Source organism: Salmo salar, chromosome ssa06 (genome assembly GCF_905237065.1).
Source record: "Salmo salar chromosome ssa06, Ssal_v3.1, whole genome shotgun sequence".
NCBI classification, from domain to species: Eukaryota; Metazoa; Chordata; class Actinopteri; order Salmoniformes; family Salmonidae; genus Salmo; species Salmo salar.
The window spans coordinates 43,587,663-43,606,930 of NC_059447.1; the positions used below are offsets into that span (position 1 = coordinate 43,587,663).

The 19,268-nt window shown below is 42.6% G+C and overlaps 1 protein-coding gene across 2 annotated transcripts in view; it reads right to left on the reverse strand.

The window, feature by feature from the left end:
• Window positions 1-9,648: 9,648 nt before the first annotated feature.
• Window positions 9,649-19,268, reverse strand: part of LOC106607499 (rap guanine nucleotide exchange factor-like 1) — a 30,919-nt gene continuing 21,299 nt past the window's right edge. For both annotated transcript variants that reach the window (XM_014204501.2, XM_014204500.2), the window contains exons 12-15: window positions 18,978-19,065; window positions 14,850-14,914; window positions 14,627-14,681; window positions 9,649-11,829 (exon numbers count right to left, since the gene is read on the reverse strand). In XM_014204501.2, the coding sequence (XP_014059976.1) occupies window positions 11,705-11,829; window positions 14,627-14,681; window positions 14,850-14,914; window positions 18,978-19,065 (333 nt within the window). In that variant the 3' untranslated portion in view covers window positions 9,649-11,704. The remainder of the gene's footprint in view (window positions 11,830-14,626; window positions 14,682-14,849; window positions 14,915-18,977; window positions 19,066-19,268) is intronic.

Here is a 19,268-nt window from a genome sequence, read left to right on the forward strand (position 1 = left end):
CATTTGTTTCAATGTACTGGTAGGCACCTGCGGCTTATATAGACATGTGCGGCTTATTTATGTTCAAAATATATATATTTTTTAAATTCAGTGGGTGCGGCTTATATTCAGGTGCGCTCAATAGTCCGGAAATTACGGTAATTAATAATTGGGTCTTCCTTTCCTGTGGTGGTCTTCATGAGAGCCAGTTTCATCATAGCGCTTGATGGTTTTTGCGACTGCACTTGAATAAAAAAGTTCTTGAAATGTTCCGCATTGACTGATCTTCATGTTTTTAAAGTCATGATGGACTGTCATTTCTCTTTGCTTATTTGAGCTGTTCTTGCCATAATATGCACTATGTCTTTTACCAAATAGGGCTTTCTTCTGTATACCACCCCTACCTTGTCACAACACAACTGATTGGCTCAAACGCATTAATAAGGAAAGAAATTCACACCTAGTAAAAGAAATGCAATGGTTGAGAGAAAGCTTTGCACACTTTGGTAAAGGGTGGCTACTTTGAAGAATCTCATATAAAATCTATTTTCATGTAATACTTTTTTAGTTACTACATGATTCCATGTGTGTTATTTCATAGTTTTGATGTTTTCACTCTTATTCTACAATGTAGAAAATAGTAATAATAAAGAAACACTGGAATGAGTAGGTGTCCATACTTTTGACTGGTACTGTACATAACTTTAACCCATTGTAGTGTCCAGTACTTATATTACTTATATTATCTCCAATCTATCGTCCATGTAAAAAAAAAAAAAAAAAAAAACCTGTCTGATTAGGATTAATAATATCTGACTATCTCTTTAATTATATGGATTTTGCCTGAATTTTTGCATCACAACACTGAAGTGTAAGGGGTCACAAATTTTTTAAATGGACTGCATCTTTATATTTATCTCTTGGGTCCTGTTTAAGTAGTAATGAAATCAGACCACCTTGTTAAGTATCTGATAATCTACCATTTTTATAGGAGTGGTTAAAACATGCTAATAACGGTCCTCTGAGTACATCGAAAAAGGTATGCCATCCATCCCTGGAGTTTTCCCAGACTTAAAGGCTTTAAATGCATCAAAAAGTTTGTAATTTGTTTGTAATTTGGCCTTCACATGATTCTTTCTGTACAGATGTTAATTTTACATTATTAATAGAAGAAAAAAAATCCATACAATTAACTTTGGTTAGTGGAGATGGAGGAGACTGAAATGAAAACGTATGCTTAAAAGTACTTTGCTTCCTGTTTCAAAATATGGTATGGTGAATCATGGCTGGCTCCATTTTGTAAGAAGTTTCAGTAAATTATTTTTGGTAGCACTTCTATGTTGAAGATTAAAAAATTATTTGGTACATTTTTCCCCATATTCCATCCCATTCGCTGTATTTTTATAATATATTACACTTGATCTTTCTTGAATAAGTCTCTATGGTACAGTTTTTATTGCTATCTATCTGTACTGTTGGTCCTTCTATTTCCTTTGTTCCTTTGACCTAAATTGCTTTTGTTTTAAAGATGAGTATTGAATTGCATTTCCTCCAAAGGCACATTTAAAAGTGTCTCATACAATAAGGGGATCTGCTGTACCTATGTTATGTTGGGAAAAAGTCCGTTTTCAATATATTCTCCCACGTGGAAATTCTGTAAAAGTAATGTATATGCCAATCATTTGATGGTCTGACCGCATTCTGTCCCCTATCAATACTTTCTAAACTTCTGGTGCCAGCGAGAATGACATAAAAAAAGTAGTCAAGATGACTAGCTTGATTGAGCCTCCGCCATGAATATCTCACTAGGTCAGGGTATTTAAGGGTCCGTATATCCACTAGTTCCAATATATTCGTGATTTCCTTAAGTGCATGATGGTGATAGTTTGTAGTGTGATTTCCTTTACGGTCCATTGAGGTATATAAAACCGTATTATAATCTCCCACCATAATAACTATTACTTTTAGGCTTCATAAATTATTGTATATTTTCAAAGAAGCATTGATCATCATTATTTGGACCTTATAGATTAATGAGACAAATACGTTTATGGTCCAATACAAAATAACATAAGAATCGATCTATCTTATAGATCTGTTTGGACAATTTGCACATTCGGATCAAAATTGTTAATATCATCACCCCTTTTGAGTTTCTTTGCCCATAGGAGAAGTATATTTCGACCCTGATTTTTTTAATGGAATATCTACATAGGCGTACAGAGGCCCATTATCAGCAACCACCACTCCTGTGTTCTAATGGCACGTTGTGTTAGCTAATCCAAGTTTAACATTTTAAAAGGCTAATTGATCATTAGAAAACCCTTTTGCAATTATGTTAGCACAGCTGAAAACTGTCGTTCTGATTAAAGAAGCAATAAAACTGGCCTTTAGGCTAGTTGACTATCTGGAGCATCAGCATTTGTGGATTCGATTACAGGCTCAAAATGGCCAGAAACAAAGCACTTTCTTCTGAAACTCATCAGTCTATTCTTGTTCTGAGAAATGAAGGCTATTCCATGTGAGAAACTGCCAAGAAACTGAAGATCTCGAACAACACTGTGTACTACTCCCATCACAGAACAGCGCAAACTGTATCTAACCAGAATAGAAAGATGAGTGGGAGGCCCCAGTGCACAAATGAGCAAGAGGACAAGTACATTAGAGTGTCTAGTTTGAGAAACAGATGCCCCACAAGCCCATAACTGGCAGCTTCATTAAATAGTACCTGCAAAACACCAGTTTCAACGTCAACAGCGAAGAGGCAACTCCGGGATGCTGGCCTTCTTGCCTCAGACATTTCATTCCAAATCAATACTTAAAAAATGTATTTTACCTTTACTTAACTATGCAAGTCAGTTAAGAACAAATTCTTATTTACAATGACAGCCTACGCCAGCCAAACTCGGACGACACTGGGCGCCGCCCTAATGAGACTCCCAATCACAGCCGGTTGTGATACAGTCTTGGTTTGAATCAGGTTGTCTGTAGTGACGCCTCTAGCGCTGAGATGCAGTGTCTTGGACCACTGCGCCACTTCGGAGCCCTAATCCTTCACAGAGTTCAAGTAACAGACACATCTCAACATCAACTGTTCAGAGGAGACTGCGTGAATCAGGCCTTCATGGTTGAATTGCTGCAAAGAAACCACTACTAAAGGACACCAATAAGAAGAGACTTGCTTGGGCCAAGAAACATGAGCAATGGATATTAGACCAGTGGAAATCTGCCCTTCAGATGATCTCCGCATGTGTGGTTCCCATCGTGAAGCATGGAGGAGGAGGTTTGATGGTGTGGGGGTGCTTTGCTGGTGACACTGTCTGTGATTTATTTAGAATTCAAGGCACACTTAACCAGGGTACCACAGCATTCTGCAGCAATACCGCATCCCATCTGGTTCACGCGTACTGGGACTATCATTTGTTTTTCAACAGGACAATGGCCCAATACACCTCCAGGCTGTGTAAGGGCTATTTGACCAAGAAGAAGAGTGATGGAGTGCTGCGTCAGCTGACCTGGCCTCCACCATCACCTGACTTCAACCCAATTGAGATGGTTTGGGATGACTTGGACCGCCAAGTGAAGGAAAAGCAGCCAACAAGTGCACAGCATATGTGGGATAAACTTCAAGAATGTTGGAAAAGCATTCCAGGTGAAGCTGGTTGAGAGAATGCCAAGAGTGCAAAGCTGTCATCAAGGCAAAGGGTGGCTACTTTGAAGAATCTCAAATATAAAATATATTCCATTTTTTTAACACTTCTTTGGTTACTACATAATTCCATATGTGTTCATTCATAGTTTTGTCTTCACTGTTATTTATTCGACAATGTAGAAAATATAAAAAATAAAGAAAAACCCTTGAATGAGTAGGTGTATCAAAACTTTTGACTGGCACTGTATATATATAAAACATCTTGAATATTTTAATTTATTTCCACAATTAATGAATAATATGTGTAATATTGTTACCTATAACCAGGATTGCCATTACAAGCAATTATTGTGATTCATCCTTTACTGTCCTTAACATCATTACTCCATAGCAACAGATGTGGGGGGACGCACACACACACAAACAAAAATAAATAAAAAAATTTAAAAAAGCGGGTAGGAGCGTTGAGTGCTGGCTTGAATCTCCAAGATGACAAGGTAAAAATCTGTCATTCTGTCCCTGAACAGGCAGTTAACCCACTGTTCCACGTGCGCAGAAAACATGGATATCGATTAGGGCAGCACCCCGCACTTCTCTGGGTCAGAGGGGTTGGGTTAAATGCGGAAGTCATATTTCAGTTGAATTCATTTAGTCGTACAACTAACTAGTTATCCCCCTTTCCCACAAACAACCACAAGCTCAGATGTTCAACAGTTGTTCCATCCCCGAGTGCAACTCAAGAAAGGACTTGATGTGTGAATGCATAAACGGTTGTAGCTGTTTGAGAGGCATGCAAAATTGAGCAAGAATGGGGAGATTTGATTAACCAATGTCTAGTCCTAGATGATGGCGCTCAGATAACAAGGTTGATGAGATCAGGGCAAGGGTTTCTTTCCAGAGAGACATCAGGGATTGTAACATACTCTGTTTCACGGAAACATGACTCTCTCGGGATATACTGTCGGTGTCGGTCCAGCCATCTGGATTCTCAGTCCATCGCGCCGACAGGAGTAAACATCTCTCCGGGAAGAAGGGCGGGGGTGTATGTTTCATGATTAACGACTCATGGGATAATTGTAATAACATTCTGTACAGGAACTCAAGTCATTTTGTTCACCCAAACTAGAATACCTCACAATCAAATGCAACCGTATTATCTCCCAAGAGAATTCTCTTCGGTTATCGTCACAGCCGCGTACATCCCCCCACAAGTGGAAATCAAGACGGCCATCAAGGAACTTCACTGGACTTTATGCAAACCATATATCCTGAGGCTGCATTTATTGTAGTCGAGATTTTAACAAAGCAAATTTGAGGAAAAGGCTTCCTAAATTCTATCAGCAAATCGACTGTAGTACTCACGCTGGAGTGAGTACTACGAGACATATGTGGCAGGGTCTACAGATAATCACGGACTACAAAAATCGTGGACACCGACACCTTGCTCCCAGACAAGCTAAACACGTTCTTTGCTCGCTTTGAGGATAACACAGTGCCACCGAAGCGGCCCGCTACCAAGGACTGCGGGCTCTTCTTCTCCGTGGCCGACGTGAGTAAGACATTTAAACGTGTTAACCCTCACAAGGCTGCCGGCCCAGACGCCGCGTCCTCAGAGGATGCGCAGACCACCTGGCTGGTGTCTTTACAGACATATTCAATCTCTCCCTATTCGAGTCTGCTGTCCCCACATGCTTCAAGACGGCCACCAATGTTCCTGTTCCCAAGAATGCAAAGGTAACTGAACTAAATGACTATCGCCCCGTAGCACTCACTTCTGTCATCATGAAGTGCTTTGAGAGACTAGTCAAGGATCACATCACCTCCACCTTTCCTGTCACCCTTGACCAGGCCTGGGCAAAGGCCGGTGTTGTGCCGAAAATCTCCCCCCTGACAAAATCCGTCATCACTCCCATGTCTTATTCGACTAGTAGTTGTTCTGAAATGTTTATTGCTTGCCTACATTTTACTCCCTCTATGTTTAATATAACACACATACATAAATTATAAATTTTGGTTGCCTATCCTGACGTGAAGTTTGTTCTATAGAAAGTGTTTGACTCTGATGTGTGCCACAGAAAGTATTTGACTCTAGCCACAAAATTAAGAAAAGTATAAGGGGGGGGGGGGGGGGGGGATTTCTATAGAACAAACTTCACGTCAGGATAGGCACCCGAAATTAATAATTTATGTATGTGTGTTATATTAAACATAGAGGAGGGAGTCAAATGTAGGCAAGCAATAAACATTTCAGAACAACTACTAGTCGAATAAGACATGGGAGAGATGACGGAGTTTGGAAAATAGATTTATTTATAGACTAATACACTTGAAACAAATAGCCAAACCTAAAACTGCAGACATTACTAGTGCCCCCCCCGCGATCAAACCGACATATAAATCAAATTAAACACAGCCTAACGTGATCAGAAATCTCAACTAGCAAGCACGCAGCAACGAATAATTGAGTGCGTGCGCGTTCACGGGAAAGCAGGGGGTATTCTGACAGTGGAGAGATTTTCTGCACAACACCGGTCCGGTATGCGGGCCGCGACCTGATTCAATACCGTCCGCGGAATCATGCTCAGATCACATGAAGAATTTGCGATAGTAAAGTTTTGAAAAACGTATTTGTTATTCAAATTAAAAGCCCAATGAATACTCGCCTTCGTGTAATGATTTAACTTTATTTTGTAGGCACGTATAAATACAAACTGCACTCGGACAGACAGTGACTGACAGGCTGACACACACGTCACAGTTACAAATAGTAGCTTTGTTTTTCAAAGAAAAGGAAAGTAGACAATGAATGTAGGGTGTTTTTTTGGCCTTTTTGTACATCAGATGTATAGCCTTGTCAAATTACTCCTCCTGACCCGCCAAGTAGAAGCCAACAATCTCACCCACCTTCCGATACTACCAGTCTGTTCCATATCAGATGACCAGCGGGAGAAGTATACATCACTGCTGCGTGCTTTCGTCGTTTTTGAGGATTTCAAAATGTTGGAAAGTGACATGTTGTTGGTTTCCTCTCCTTTCACCTTCAATGTGGATAACGCTCCCACTGACCTGCAACTTGAGCTTATCGATTTTCAGTCTGATGCAGTGACTGGAGAACTATTCAAAACAACGTTACTGACGAGGTTCTATGCATCTCTCGATGAACCAAACTTTCCAAAGATTAGGAGTCATGCTCAGAAGCTGTTTGTATTGTTTGGGTCAACCTATGTATGTGAACAGACATTTTTGCCAGTGATGAAATATAGCAAGTCAAGGCACAGATCATCTCTTACTGACTCTCACCTATCAGCAATCCTGCGCATAGCGACGTCAGAAACTAAACTATACCTGACTTCACTGCTCCAGTCAATGCCCATCAGAGACTTACACTGATTGAGTAGTTTAAATGTAATGTTGAGCTCTTTCTCTTTCTTGTGTTTTTGTGCATACCCGTTAACAAGAGTTCTGTCCGTGGTTAACACGAGTTCTGTCCGTGGTGCTGAATGCACCGTGTACTTTTCCTCCGTGTAGTTCATTGCATGTTTAATAATGAAAATACCTACCAAAAAGAGAAAATGGATGTGGTTTATTTCTGTGCATGTTAAAAAAGTTAAGTAGCATATCTGGATGTGATTTACAGTAGATATATCTGTCAACACAGTCATACAGATGTATAATCCTGTAATATGATTCTGGCCTGCGATGGCAAATATATATTTGAATGTGGCCCTCCATGGAAAATAATTGTCCAGGCCTGCCCTAAACCCACTCCAATTTGCTTACCGCCAAAATAGATCCACAGACGATGCAATCGCCATCACACTGCACGCTGCCCTATCCCATCTGGACAAGATTAATACCTATTTAAGAATGCTGTTCATTGACTATAGCTCAGCGTTCAACACTATAGTACCCTCCAAACTCATCATTAAGCTCGAGGCCCTGGGTCTGAACCCTGCCCTGTGCAATTGGGTCCTGGACTTCCTGACGGGTCACCCCCAGGTGGGGCCACACAAGGGTGCGTGCTCAGCCCCCTCCTGTACTCCCTGTTCACCCATGACTGCTTGACCATGCACGCCTCCAACTCAATCATCAAGTTCGCAGAAGACAACAGTAGTAGGCTTGATTACCAACAACGACGAGACAGCCTACAGGGAGGAGATGAGGACTCTAGGAGTGAGGTGTCAGGAAAATAACCTCTCACTCAATGTCAACAAAACAAAGGAGATGATCGTGGACCTCAGGAAACAGCAGAGGGAGCACCCCCCAATCCACATCGACGGGACACCAGTGGAGAAGCTGGGAAGTTAAGTTCCTCGGTGTACACATCACCAACAAACTGAAATGGACCACCTACACAGACAGTGTGGTGAAGAAGGTGCAACAGAGCCTCTTCAACCTCAGGAGGCTGAATAAATGTGGCTTGTCACCTAAAACCTTCACAAACCTTTATAGATGCACAATTGAGAGCATCCTGTTGGGCTGTATCACTGCCTGGTACGGCAACTACACCGCCCACAACCGTAGGGCTCTCCAGAGGGTGGTGCGGTCTTTACAACGCATCACCAAGGGCAAACCACCTGCCCTCCAGTACACCTACAGCACCCGATGTCACAGGAAGGCCAAAAAGATCATCATGGACAACAACCACTTGAGCCACTGCCTGTTCACCCCGCTATCATCCAGAAGGCGAGGTCAGTACAGGTGCAACAAAGCTGGGACCGAGAAACTGAAAAACAGCTTCTATCTCAAGGCCATCAGACTGTTAAATAGCCATCACTAGCACAGAGAGGCTGCAGCCTACATACAGACTTGAAATCATTAGCCACTTTAATAAATGGAACACTAGTCACCTTAATGTCACTTTAATAATGTTTACATATCTTGCATTACTCATCTCATATGTATATACTGTATTCTTACTATCTACTGTATCTCAGTCTATGCCGCTCTGACATTGCCCATCCATATTTATATATTCTTAATTCCATTCCTTTACTTAGATGTGTGTATTAGGTATGTTGTGAAATTGTTAGATATTACCCGTTAGATAGTGCTGCACTGTCAGAACTAGAAGCACAAGCATTACGCTACACCCGCAATAACATCTGCTAAACACGTGTATGTGACAAATTCAAATAAAATGAAATTGTTACACCCCCTTACCCTGAAACACACTCGCTGGTCCCCCGTTGTGACCATTTCCACGAGCATCTCTATGCAGTCAGACCTTTGATTATTTTGTGCCACCAGGGCCACAATAATTTGCCCCCTCTCTGATTGTCCAAGTGCGACCCCTCCTCATGGGTTACTGCAGCTAGTGTTGCCAGCATTGCCACTACCTGGGTGGGGGCACCCCACCGGAATTCCCACCGGCTAGGTACAAGGTCGTCAAGGTTCTCATTAGCAGCTGTGAGAAATGTATTTTATGTTACGCTCACCCATCCGGGGGCTTTGGCTTTGTAAGACCAATCCTGTCAGGCAGGCTCAGAATCTTGAGGGGGCGGTGCTTCTTTAGTGGGTCTCTGACTGCATTTATCTTTCTGCCTTGGCTGCATATAGGCTTCTTGCCGTAGGCCTATAAAACACATAAGGACTTCTCAGTGTATGGGTCGCTCAGGTGGGTGTCTAGGGTATATGGTCTGGGACCGTTCCATCATGATAGGACAAAATGTGTAATACATTTTTCAAATGTATATCCCATATCTGCACAAAATTAAAAGCCCTCTGTCATATTGGTTTACTTACCCTGTAAGCAGTTTATGGACAAGGTGTGACCATGCTTTGGTTTTGTTTACCCAGCCACTGCATCAAATGCTAACTTTTTAGCATATGTGGCACAAATCCAATGCAAGTTAATGCTACCTATATTAGCATTTTCGGTCTTCATGTCCGAATCTAAAACCCAACTCTGTATGTGTGGCTGCTCTGTGAGCCAATGCTGTATGTTTTAAGCGTAAATTGAGAAAGAGGCAGTAGCCAAGGTTAAATGACAGAATAAACCAAACAGCACACAGGTGTCATCAGAAGAGGCTTTATTTAGGTGCGTAGTAACTGAGGCCAGAGTGAAGGGCCTCCCCATGGTTAAAAAGAACAGATCGACTCCCAACCCTCAGCCCCAACCTCCTAAACAGGTGATAGGTGTATGCAAAATAATGTAGTGAAAATTCCATCGAGCCCATCGCAGGGCAAAGTGGAGGTATTACTACATTAGTACCTATCCAATTACTCCTGATCTACACATTGCCTAGGGGTTAAGGGTGGGTTTGATAGAACCTTGGGCTACGTCTAATGACACATCTGAGTTTCAGGAGAGATGACTGTAAACACTGACTTCTGTACAAAAACAAAACCCCACGCGAGTCAAGATCCCCCCCCCTCCCCAGTCTCGCTTAAGAAAACAAAAAAAACAGAAGAAATATGCTGTACAATTCATCAATTCACCTCAACTACAGTAGCAGACTCCATTTCTGTCTCCATTTACACCCGTTCTCAGATTTACAAAACAAATAAAATAATCTCCTTGCATCTTACATAAAATAGAGTCTCCATATTATTTAGCTATTTACACATAGAATATTTACATTACAGCTTTATCGTACAGGCATTGCCAGGCAGCCCTCCGCGAAGGTCGTGACCCAGGGATCCTGAGAGAGTTGCAGGCAAACAAGTGTTGTCAACCTCACTGAGTCCAGTTGTTCAACTCCATTCATTTTAAACGAGAAAATTCATCAATCAGCATATTAGAAACTATGGTGCAGTACAAGTGGCCATGATGATGGTACCATGACTATAGAATAAAACGGGCCTTGGTTCGTTTGTTGAGAGTTATGTGACAATGGCTTTGTTAAATTGGGATAAAAATGATACTGAACTGAACTATACTGAACATTTTATACAATCACAAACAATTCTCATGCTGTATTTATCCTCATTGAAATGTACCCTGAGGTCAGGCAAAAGTGCTTGGTTGATACAAATATGTTGGCTGCCGTCATCTGTACTGTACATAAAGAAGGGTTTGTCTTGTGATGGTGAACCTGAGGCCTCAATCTGAACCCCCCCCCCCCCCAAAGGGTGGGATTATCAAGAGCTGTCAATCAACAACTGACTCAGCCAATGAGAGAGATCTTTGATGTGGGGAGCCAATAAGCCTGCAGCCTGCAGTTCAGAGACTTTTCATTCCACCATCACCCAGAACACCACATCTTCTTGTAACACGGTGGAAGCTTTTGTTCAGAGGTATAAACTCTGGGTTTATTTTAGCCCAGAAGTACTAGTATAAACTAGTATAGGAGTATATTTTCTATTATCCAACTGTCGCTGACTCGTTGAGGGCTGCCACTGAGCTGTCGGTGGTAATTGCCCATGTTGGCTGGAGGGGAGGGGTCAAGAGTTAGGTTAGAGGTCACGGGGTTAGATTGTCTCACATCTGAGTAGTTCACAGAGAAAAGGTGGGACAATAGCAGGAATACAGTCTGTCTGGGGGTCAAATTTCAAAGAGACTTCAGTTCAACTGGTCTAGTAAAACAAAGCCGGCCTTTCCCCATTTGGGCTAACCATCCTGGTTTGGGTAAGTTCAGAAAGGTCCAGTTGGGGAAGGGGGTTTGGTGGCAGTGCAAACTGGAGAAGCATGACTTAGTGTTGGGGAAACAAAAACAAATCAAACAAAAGTCTACTATTCATTCATCCTCATCTTCTACACAAAATGGCTGTCCAATCTGCTACTCAAGTCAGTCCTGAAACCTCCTGCCCTCCTCATACATCAACATGCTCAAAGTCACACGCACAAGGCTTCAAAGAAAAGAGTTCCAGTCATTTTTCTCAGCCGTTTCCAGCAGTCTGAGTATTGTACACAAAATCAGCGGTGGCTCGTGACAAGCAGACCGGGAAGGGTGTGGGAGGAAGCCAGGAAAACACAGAGCATAGCAAAGTTACAAAAATGGCTAGCTGATTCATCCAATCAGAGTTGAGGCCATAGAGGGCAGAGTTGCAGTGGAGAAGGGGGGGGGGGTAGGGTGAGTATGGGGGAAATCTCCCTCTTTCTCATCCCTCTCCCACTCTTCGCACTTTCTCTCACATGTCTTTGGGCTCCAGCTTGCAGGACATTTCAAAGAGCAGGTTCTGATTGTCGATGACCTGCAGCTGGCGAATGTAGGCCTTGGTCTGGAGGTGAGAGGGGGAAGGCTCTGCATCCAAAGCTACGAGAGAGAGAGGTCAGTTCATTAGTTAAACATACCCCCAACAAAATAATCATATTTCACCCCCTAGATCAGGGTCCCTCAACTGGCATAATGCAGGTCAAATTTGGCCTGCAGGTGGTTTTATTTGCCCCCCCCCCCCAAGTTTTTAGCACAAATGTTTGAATTGTTTTGTATTATTATTATTATTTTTGGACATAAGTCTGTAAAAACACCAGGAAATAAGCTCCAAGTTATTTAAATGTTTTGAAACCGTTCCCAAGTATTCACGCGCATAAGAGAGGCACGTGATCGTATTCAAATATAGGCAAGGTTTGAAATTATTATGTTTTAGTCAAACATATATGTTTGGGATACTTTTGGTCAATTTGCAGTCTACATTTATATGTAATTATATTCCCGCCCCCCGACCATCTGCTCAAAAATAATTAAAATAAAATAAAATCGGCCCGCTCCTGAATCTAGTTGATGATCCCTGCGCGAAATGGTAGTGTAACCCCCAGAGAAGCTGCTGTGGCGTGCAATGTCCTGATCCCACCACCGGGCGGCGGCAGATACCCCACTACTTCCACTTGACCTAACTAGAGGATCGCAGCAGCATCTGCTCACAACGAGCCCACACAATGCAGCAGGCAAAGAAACTGGTTTGATTCAGTTCTAACTAACAGCAAAACACTTTGTCAGGCAGGCTATCAATAGCCTCAACTTGTCCTTTCCCATTCTGGGTGCAGCAAATCCTGCTTGGATGCATCATTATCCTATTCTGTGCCACCATCACAACAGCAGCAGCAATCTATAGGATTAGAAGGCCATTTACTACTGAGCCCAAAGGGCCATTTTGAAGCTGTTCCCTTGGGGGGGGGGGGGGTCAATGGGTTTGTGAATGTGGTGTATGCCTGAATGTAGCCTATACCTGTCGGGAGAACACAGGGTTAAATGTGTGCTCTAGCTCGCTAAGCAGAAGTAACCTATACTTAATGGAATGAGATGACCATCGTCAAAGTCGCTCAGGTGAAGAAAAAAAAAAAGAGATGGGGAGAAAGAGATGATGAAAAATAGAGGGATTGAAATGAGGGGTAATTCAAGAGAGACCCCTGCGGTCATCCAATGAGGCACTTTGTGATACATTCCATTCATTCCATTAGGGTACAGTGGTAATCTCAGACAATGTACAGCCATATCTAAGCCCTCTAGGATGTATGCATCTAAGCACAGATTCATTATAGCACTGTGTACCACATAATACAGCTCTAAAATGGGTTTCAGCACTTCCTGCAACTGGTGTGAGTATCCCGAATGAAGACTATGGAATATTTCAGAGTGAAAATAAACCCAATTTTGAGAAACCCAGAGTGAAAATAAACCCTATTTTGCCACTTTCAGGTAGAAGCTGTTCAACTTCAGGTTCTACCCACCACAGTAACATCAAGTCTTGTTTGTGTTCTTTATATATCACAAAGGAGCTTAAGCCTTGGCAGCCAGGTGAATTAACTTGTCATCTAACAGACAGAAGTAACTAGATCTAAAGTAAAATACAAAAAACAAAACCATTAACCCAGCCATGGCTTATGCAATGATTAAGGTCATGGTATGATGTGAAGCAGTGAGGCTTGGCTCTGGTCTCATGTTGCAAGTTTTAATGGCATGTACACAAGTACAGTGAAATGCCTTTCTTGTAAGCTCCAAACCCAACAATGCTTTAATCAATATCAATGTAGCAGTAAAATAACATGACAAACACCACACAATGTTAAACACCAATAAAATAACATAAGGTACTGTACTTTACATTATTTGAGTGATGTTTAACATTGTGTGGTGTTTGTCATTAGCAAGTGCACTGTCTCAGTAGCGTTATCATGAGGAATATTCATTTTTCTTAAAAATATCTATATGTAGAGTATCTTTCTACATATATTATGCTTGTACATGTGAAGAATCTTCAGCTGGTATAAACCTCTATACGTTGTGTTGCATGTAGGTAAGCCAAGTTGTTCATGTGCTGTGAAACCTATCTTTATGCCCCATGTCAATAAATATACAGAAATAAGAGGGTGGCGAAAGCCAACGTTCTACTGGGTTATTGAGTGTCTTTGCGTAGTGTCTTATATTATGTCAGCAATCTTGTGTGTGTTGATTGTGTAGCAGCGTTAGCTGTATTTGTGCGAAACATCAATGATCTTAGCGTGGCTAACAGCGTCGCGCTTTACTCAAACTAATGAGCGTAAGGCACGGATTGCTCAAATGTTTCTGAGTAGCGCACTAGCACGATACAAATTAATTACACTGACTCTTGGGGATGCTGGCTCTTAAAATTAGTGGACCAGGCTATGAGATATGTTATGTAACAACGATAGTGATATTATTGAGTGTTACGCATGCTAGACTATGCGATACCAACATTAGCGAGTGTTTAGCATGTGATGCTACGTGATAATAATGATATTGAACATTTAACATGCTAGGCTGTGTGATAGCCATATCGCAGTGTTTTGAGCTGTACTCCGTGTGGTGATTTCATGTTAGTGGGTGTTTATGCAAACTAGGCTATGTAACGAATTATAATGTTAAAGTATTTAACTCAACATAATGGAGTGGTTAGCAAGGCGGTTTGTCAGACTGTAATATCATTATGTGTTGAGAATGCCTGTGTGTGTGTGTGTAGTGGTGGTGAATGGCGGTTGTGTGATTGAACGGCCCCGAGGCCTGTGCTGTTCTAAACAGATGGCAGGGTGGAGCTCGGCTCCTTCAAGACTATTCTTAACAGACAGGTGTGCCTGTGGCCACTAATGCTTACCTAGTTGGGAGCTCCTGTATCGTCTGATGCTCCTCACCATCTCTGCAACTTTATGCTGGAAGAGAGAGGAGACGCGTGTAGTAATGTGTAGTAAGACAGTAGTCAGGAAAATCAGAGGGGGGGACGGGGGTAACTGGTTGACCAGGGAATCACGCTGATTGTGCCGAATAGAAAAGACATGCATTTCTTTGGCTATTCTGTCAATGGCTGAACGTACACTCACCATCTTCTCAAAATTGACAAGCTCCCCATGAAACGACTTACAGCTCTCGTGGAGGAAGGTCAGATCTGAGAGAGAGCGAGAGAAGAGGGAAAAAGAGAGAGAGAGAGAAAACGAAAAGAGACAGGGAGAGAGAGAGAGAAAGGTAAACACACAGTGAAGGCAGGGAACAGTTAAGTAATGGCTTGTCGACACCTGCCCCAGCAGCTGCCCTTGTCTGCCGGTGCTTTAGCCCATAGACGGAGGACAGGTAGGACCGAGAGAGAGAGAAGCCAAAGAGTCACAATCCGTGATCCCTTAATAGGAACTGGAATTTGCGGGTTCTGGGTAAAAGGGGGGCATGTTTAATCGAGACGCTACGCCCAGTCAGGAAGAATGTTCTGAATGCTGCTGATGGCGCTAGACCTGGGGGAGGGAGGGTGTTTGCGCGTGTGGTGGAGGGAGGGAGGGTGGTGAGGCGATACGCTAATGTGACCTTTTTCACCCCTGGACTAAAGATGCTCGGAGCTGAGCTTTATGAGCTGCACACTGGACAGCAGGCGCACCTTCTCTTCCGAACCAACACGCATATTTAAAAAACACACACACAGAGCAGATGCACTTTGCCAACCAACTCTCTATCACACACACAGCAAGCATATGCATCTTCCTCCCTCACTCCCCCACCCACACACAGAGAGAAGATGCATCTTACTCTTCAACATACACACGACCTGCTTGAACTGTTAGTTATTTAACCACAGAGATGAAGGGCCAAAGGCTATCGTTCCGAACCAGCGAGCATGGTACCAGGAAGCCCTCTCAGCACAATAATACACTCCTGCTATAACATAACGTCCAATAACATTTTGAAAATGCGTCACCTTGCCACCCAGGTCAGAGTGAAATATCACAGAGAAGGATATGAGGTTGTACTAGCATTTAAAAAAGGTGCTACACCTAGAATTTCTCCCCCGTGTGGAAGCTAGGGGAATTGCAACAGCAATAGGCTGCATTCAAAACAAAATCTCTCACTCTTCCAATTGAGCTTTAGTCTTTTACTTTTGGTCCAAACAGCTGTAAAAACTATTTTTTATATTTGAAAATATATTTCACAGCGATTTAGTACAATGATTCGCTACAGTATTCAGTGCTTGTTTTCTCAAACTGAAATTGAGCGAACAGTGTAGAATATTAGTAACCAGGACATGACGGAGCGATTTCTACATGGCCACTCGACCTGGTTTCCACCTGGTTTCCACCAAAATCAGCTTTCCCATTTTGACAACAGATGCCGCTCATACGGGAGAAATCAATAGATGAATATCACAGCCAATCACAACACTGGTGGGTAAGTTCTACTGTAAAAAAACTATCATTCCACTATTACTGCAGACATATTATGGACATTTTCTGATGCAGAATTGTTTTCAAATTCTATGTGTTGCACCATTAAGAAACATTCAGCAATACTTATGCAGTATGGTTGTTAAGCTGCTAGCCAGCAGTTGTGTCCTACCCATAGAGAATGAGAGTACTCTAGTGCCCAAAAGCCTGTTTTAGCATGGGCAGTGCCATTGAGGACTTTCAGCCTTTTGTAGTCAACTGGGTGGGACTTCCTATGGGTTAAAGGGATAGTTCATGGATTTCTGTACCTTGTCCATAGACTGCTTACAGGCTAAAGAAACCAATGTGTTATTTCTTAATTTGGGTGAATTATCCCTTTAAGGAAGGATCACATAATTCTATCCAGGTCATCAGGAGAGATCAGCCAATACTTGTGCGCAAACATTCCATAACTGCAGGTGGCAGTAAATCGGCAACCTTGGCTTTATACCTGTTCAAACAACACACTCCAGGTGGCAGTATGCACCATTTCAGTTTGTTTACCAACTGAGTCCTTTATCATTCTCTATGGTCTTATTATGAAAAAGTGGAAGCATCTAGCTGTGAAAGGAGTCGACCTGGTAGCCATAGGAGTTGTTTTTTTTACAGTATGTACATCATCTTGTACGTTTGTCTTGTTTAAGTTTATGGTCCTCTATATCTCAGTTGGTAGAGCATGGATAGTGGGTACGATTCCCAGGACTACCCAAACGTAAAAAATGTACGCATACATGACTAAGTCACTTTGGATAAAAGCCTCATTATTATTTCACATGAAGATTTTAGACATTTAGCAGACGCTCTTCTCCAAAGCGACTTACTTTGAGTGAGTGGATAGTGTAAAAAAATAAATATATATGTTGGGCCCCCGTGGGAATCAAACCCACAACCCTGGCGCCATGCTCTACCAACAGAGCCACATTATTCTATTACAGTACCCAAAACCATTCTGTGATTCTATTGGACCATTGGAGGAAAACAGCTGCATAAAATACTACACAGTTAGTTTGAATTGATCTTCAAAAAGGAAGAGACTTGAGAGCTTGGGGCAGCCCTGTATAGGGAACTAGGAGCTGGTGTTATTCTAAGCTTGACATTATATTGGAGCCTGGTATACACAGCATTCAAAAATAAAACAGTCCACACATGTTTGTGGTGTCTAAGTGACATTGACAAGTGGTATAACAAGGAGCTTTTATACTCAAGGGGGAAGGAGAAATGACGGAGAGAGAGAGAGAGACAATGAGAGAGAGAGAGCGCGAGAACGAAACAAGCACACACTTAAGTGTAATATACTACACATGAAGGAAATTGCACACAGTACTATGGTGTAGAATGATGTAAGTACATAACCAATCTATTATCACAGTGATGAATACAGCTAGCCTATATAATAATGGGAGTGATATTTTGTTGATCCAATTCCTGAACAGATCCAATTCTTTGTTAATCTAAAAAAGATGAAATATCCCTTGCCTTGAAATGATTAGATTTGAAAGAGGAATGGAGAGAGAGAGAGAGAGAGAAAAAAGGAGTTGACACTCAAAGCAGGGTACATGGCAACGGTGGAGGGAGGGAGGTCAGGGTGGAAGGAGGAAGGGGGGGGGTAGAGCTCATTATGGAGCTGATCACCTGTGGAGGTGTGTGTTCTCGAAGCAGAGAAATTAATGCCACCTGGTTATGTTGATAGACAGGGTCCCCCATGCTGAGTTAAAAGGGTGTGCGTGGGAGAGAAAGGAAATGAAAGAGAGAAGGAGAGAGAAAACGTGCTTTTCTTAGATAATGAGGGACTTCTGTTGTGAAGTTGGAGCGGTAGGTTATGAAGTGCCTCAAGCCTGTGTTCGTGTTGCGTGTGTGTGTGTGTGTGTGTGTGTGTGTGTGTGTGTGTGTGTGTGTGTGTGTGTGTGTGTGTGTGTGTGTGAATATGCTGGATGTCTTTGTATGTCTGTATATGTAAGTGGATGACTGAATGTACAGCAGTCTTTATTCACTCCTCAAGAGGATGTAGACATATGTTACATGTAGATGTTACATGAAACGAGTATGATCGTCACATACTTGTGTTGCCCAGCAGGGAGACAGCATGCTGAGCTTTGTGTGTGTGCAAGATGGAGGTAGCCTGAGCACCATTCTCTTCAGATAACATTCCACTGCCATTCCAAATGACAAGGAGTAGCAAGGAGTGGAATGTTAGCTAAAGAGACTGGTAGCCAGGCTAGGGTTGAGGGAGATGGAGAGATTAACTATGGGTGTTAATTAGCAAGGCGGGGCTGAAAGGCTGCCTTCTAATCAGCATTGTGTGTGTGTGTGTGTGTGTGTGTGTGTGTGTGTGTGTGTGTGTGTGTGTGTGTGTGTGTGTGTGTGTGTGTGTGTGTGTGTCAGAGATGTTATGAGCTCACATCTGGACAACATCTTGGGGGTAGAGTGAGTGTGTGTTTGAGGGGGGTTGTAGAGGTTTGTGCCCCTGTTTTCAGCACCACACACACACACACAGTGTAGCGTTTCCTCAGCTGTGGTTTGTGTGTGTGTCCATGGCCAGAGAGAGACCCTGAGTAGCGGCCCGGCGTCACTTATGTAGTCTATGGTTTGAGCCAATGGCAGCCTGTGTGGATGGGGTGTGTGAGAGGGTGTGTTTTGTATTAGTAAAGATGTATCTATGTGGCGATGAACATATGCATTTGGGTAGTGGAGAGAGAGAGCTACAGTGTTTGTGTGAATTTACTTGCTGTGTGTATAGTGTACAGTATGTGTGTATGTCTGTCTCACCTTTGAGCAGCAGCGGTGTAAAGGGGATGAGAGGGGGCCTGAGGCTGCCCATCAGGTCTCTGTACGACTTGTGGTTCCTGGATGGATCCTGAAAAACAACAACACGTTCACTCACTCACCCTTCACTAAATATGCCTTTATAAATTAACCCGTAGCCACATACGGATTGGGGTCATTTACTTTTTGAGGTCAGAAGACCTATTTTCTAATGGTTGACTGACAAATGGAACTGAGCCCAACCCTGATATACAGTAAGCCCATATTATAGGGACTTCATTAACTGTCCCCTTG